The sequence below is a fragment of the Spodoptera frugiperda genome, chromosome 17 (genome assembly GCF_023101765.2).
Source record: "Spodoptera frugiperda isolate SF20-4 chromosome 17, AGI-APGP_CSIRO_Sfru_2.0, whole genome shotgun sequence".
NCBI lineage: Eukaryota > Metazoa > Arthropoda > Insecta > Lepidoptera > Noctuidae > Spodoptera > Spodoptera frugiperda.
In genome coordinates, this window is record NC_064228.1 from 8,367,737 (window position 1) to 8,372,021 (window position 4,285).

A 4,285-nucleotide genomic window follows, 5' to 3' on the forward strand; every position below is an offset into this window, starting at 1 on the left:
CTGATTGGTTAGTTAATTCGCGGCGGTTAATCAGATTACCGAACGCGCTCCCGTTTCGATCTCGTTAAACGTAAAGCAAAGTCGTACTCAGACGCCTGAATGGAACTGTTACTAAGGATTTTCGATAAGTTCATCTACATCAATGATGGTGTGATCTCACTAATCGGCGATTGAAAGAGACAGGGATTTATTTCTAGCTCCTCATTTAAACCGAGAAAAGCTCCAATCATATTTTTTTCATACTCGCTGGTTTACTAGCCACACAATGCATAGTTTATAGGCCAGTGGTACCTAGAACTTTTATCTCTATCCAAACACGTATGTTAGAAAGGGACACAGCATACATACGTGTTTGATATTATATTTATAGTACGGTGGTCGAGTACCAATCATTTATGTGAACGTACCCTTAACAAGCGTATGCAAACATCACAGTATTAATAAAAATCCCTACATACATGCCTATTTAAACAAAAAAGGTACTTATTACTATAAGAATGAAGGTACATTTTTGTGTAAAGTACATATCGGATTATTTTTAAGTATTTAGATATATTTATATTGGTTTATTAGTATTGCATTATTTAAATTCATCGTGCATATTTAAATACATTGACTAAATAGGCGATATATTAAAACAAATTAAAAATAGATGAAGCGAAAGAGGTATGTCAAACAGAATCGTGTTATTTGGCGTTCTATTGTCTCTGGCAACCTTAATGGGTGACAGGCTTATACATGTATAATAGAGAAAATCAATAACTTATAGGTAAATAACATTCTTATTCTTAAAATATGATTGAGCCATGCTTCGGCACGAATGGGCCGACTCGACCGGAGTTAAACCACAGGCCTCACAGAAAACCGACGTGAAACAATGCTTGCATTGTGTGAGTGAAGTTACCGGAGGCCCAATTATACCTCTTCCCAAACCCTCAACTACCCTTAAATTCCTAACTCCCAAAAGGCCAATAACGCACTTGTAACGCCTCTAATGTTTCGGTTGTCCATGGGCGGTGGCATTTGCTTAACATCGGGTGATCCGTCTGCTTTTTTACAGGCTTATACCATAAAAAATATCCTCTTGATATCTGATATTCTTATTTAGTTTATGACATTTTTTTCTTTTCACATATATTTCTTTACTAAGTACTTACGATTAGTTATTAAAAAAAAAGTAAGTTCCCAATTCCTATCCCCTTATAAAAATACGTTCGCAATATACTAAACAGCTGAAATTCAATCGATATAGGATAAGACTGCCAAGAGTTCAGCATAATTTGATACATATCGTAGGTGAACAGTTCTTATCAGCATTATATAGTAATCAGCGATATTTAATTAATTTGTAAACGATAAAGGAGTCTTTATTACATGGCACTTTTTTAAGTACCATTAAAGTGATGATATATGGCGACATCTAGTGGACAAGATCGGAAGGAGTCACGACCCGCAGCAGTAAGAGAAACGACTAAGAAGAAAAACGGGGAAATCACGAACTGACGACCTGTCTAAAAAAAGGTATTGTAATAACCCCTAAAGGTCTCTTACTGTAAGGACCGCCCGGAAGACACTATCAGTGCCGGCGTTAGGTGGGGGGGGGCGTGATGAGGCGATGGCCCAGGGCGACAAATTCTGGGGGGCGCCAAAGTCTGAAGTTGGAGTCTCTTGCCTCTCCTGGTGCAAACCCTCAGAACTGTGCTCTACGCTCTGTGCATAAGGAAAGATAAAATTCTTAATATAATTTTGCTTCCCTCAAGTGAGCGCCACAATATTTTCGTCCAGGGTATCAGTGACCCTTACGCCGGCACTGGACACTATGGAGGATACGCTGGCAGTGTGCCCTGCATCATCAATCATGCTAGCTAAGGAGGAGGGAACGAACCTCGTCACGCCCCAACCGATGCCAGAGACCCTCCGGGCGTCGAAGATCGTCATCTCCGGCCACCGTAAGTGCGGTTCCACGGACGGACGGACCAAAACAAGACCCGTGGGTATGGCTAGCGGGTTTACCGGGACTCCGGCTCGAAAAGCAGGAGTGGGGTGGATTTTAATCAGTAAGAGTCTGACACTCTCTGTCACCTCTCCCAAGGCGGGAGAAGTCATTGGAAGATTGATGATTAAAAATGTTTGTCTGTCAGTCAGTCCTCTAGTGAAGCTATTTGCTTGTTCCAAAGTGTTGATCTCTAAAGAAAGACTTAAATATGACTCAGTCCAACTGGAACAAGCTCCATGTTCCGTAGTTGTTTAATTAACTTTAAATCTACTTTTTATTAAACGCCATTAGATCTGTCGGCATTGCAACACTGAGCCACCGCGCAGAGTCATTTAATGACTCATCTTTAATTTTATCAACCTTTTTTCAAATAACGGAGGCCACACATTTTACACTTTTTATGCAATGAGATGACACTCAAAGTATTGCAGGTTTGATTTCTGTGTGATTTATTACTGCTGAGTACCACACAGGAGTAACTAGTAATTATAATTCTTCTAAGATTTTCAAATCACTACACTTCTGGGTTACACAAATATTGATCCACATTTTCACATTAAAATATATTTGGATATGATGGAAGTCAGTCCCTAGATATTTTGAAATAAGTTCTTGGGCTTGTAAGTTCCTTTACAAAATGATAATAACAGTTTAATAATTGTAGGAAGTAAACAAGTTACAATTGTCAGTAATTAAGTTATATACACTACACTTGTTATATTATAGAAAAAGTAAAATAATACTGTTGGTGTTTACACTGTACACTGTACACTTCCCTTATTTTAAAATAGTTACTTCAATTAAATCCAACATACAAATAAAATAAGAGTGCTAAATAAATCACACTAATATTAACTAACTATACCTAAATATAAAAGTTTGTTTATTTAGATGTTTGTCTGTCAATCATGCTGAAAATACTGAAGGGATTTTGATGAAATTTAGTATACAGACAGGGTATGACCTAATTTGTATAATAGAATACTTTTTATCTCACAGAAACGCAGGTGAAGCAGCTGACAGAAGCCAAGTTACTAATAACTTAAAAACTTAGTTATAATCAACAGGCTTATACACTGTAAATGTTACATAACAAACATAACACATAACTGATTTGCTACTAACTGTGATTTAATGTGTGATAAAATATTAGTCTATCAACAAGGCTATACTACTGATCAGTAGAGTATAAATATTTAGCAAATAACCAATTATAAGCCCATTATTTAATAAAATATTCAGGTTGAAGATATTGCGAAACAAACATGATGCTACAATCAGATAGTGTTTAGTTTACAAATGTAATTTGCACTCATTAGTTAGTTATATCAATTTCAGTCTATGGCACTTATTCTAGTAACCATGATACTTATTTAAAAATGTGTAGGTGGAATAATACCTCCTTTTAAGTATTCTAATAAGATTAATTTGTTGAATAGTAATGTAAATAGCAATCATATGCTTTGCCTCAAGCCAGAAAGAGACAAAAATATCAAAATAACAATTAGAATCAGTTTGTTTATGTAATCCTAGCCCCAATTCCGACATTACGCCAATATTTTTTGCACAGTGATGCAACCTCGAATGAATTAGAGAGGATGATTACAGGTCGTATGATTACTTGTCTCAGTATAACAATAAAAAAATATAAAAACATAACCTTAAAGTCAGCTGTCAATTGGAATATTAAAATAGATGTTATACACCGTAGACTCACCTCAAGCTCCTGGTTTCGACATTTCTCCTCTAGTTCTGTGGCAGAAGAGTCTCCTTGTAAACTTTTATTAGCAACATCCTGAGCAGGACTCTCAGATAACACTTCAGATGCAAAATTCGTAATCTGGCCTTTTAGACTGTTTAAACTGTGGTTTAAGTTTAGCCACGACATTTTTAACGTATATGATTAACGTCACATATCACACTAAAGTACTGAAATGGAAATTATTGAAAATAACAGATGTAAACAATAAGAAAATTGCATTATTTTTACAAGTGACAGGATTTTGTCCAGTTGGCAAAACAAGTCGCCATTTGACATAAAATGACGTAATTTTGACGTTTCCAACAAGAAATCATTCTGCGAATTTTTACCTTTCAGAAAACTAAACGTATTTTTATAAATTCCAAAAATATTTCTATTAATATCAATATATTTGTATAAAAAAATAATAATTTAAATTAGTAATAAAATTCAATAAAAAATTGATTGAATATATAGGCGTGGAAGTCGATCTAATGTTAAACAAAACATTAAAACTGTTTTCATTATACTGTCTGTTGTCAAAACGC

General features: G+C 35.4%; 1 protein-coding gene across 2 annotated transcripts in view; it reads right to left on the minus strand.

Moving 5' to 3' along the window:
- LOC118276679 (thyroid receptor-interacting protein 11-like) overlaps positions 1-4,032 on the minus strand; it is a 64,526-nt gene extending 60,494 nt beyond the window's left edge. For both annotated transcript variants that reach the window (XM_050699917.1, XM_050699915.1), the window contains exon 1: positions 3,714-4,032. In XM_050699917.1, coding sequence (XP_050555874.1) covers positions 3,714-3,884 — 171 coding nt within the window. In that variant the 5' untranslated portion in view covers positions 3,885-4,032. The remainder of the gene's footprint in view (positions 1-3,713) is intronic.
- Positions 4,033-4,285: the final 253 nt, after the last annotated feature.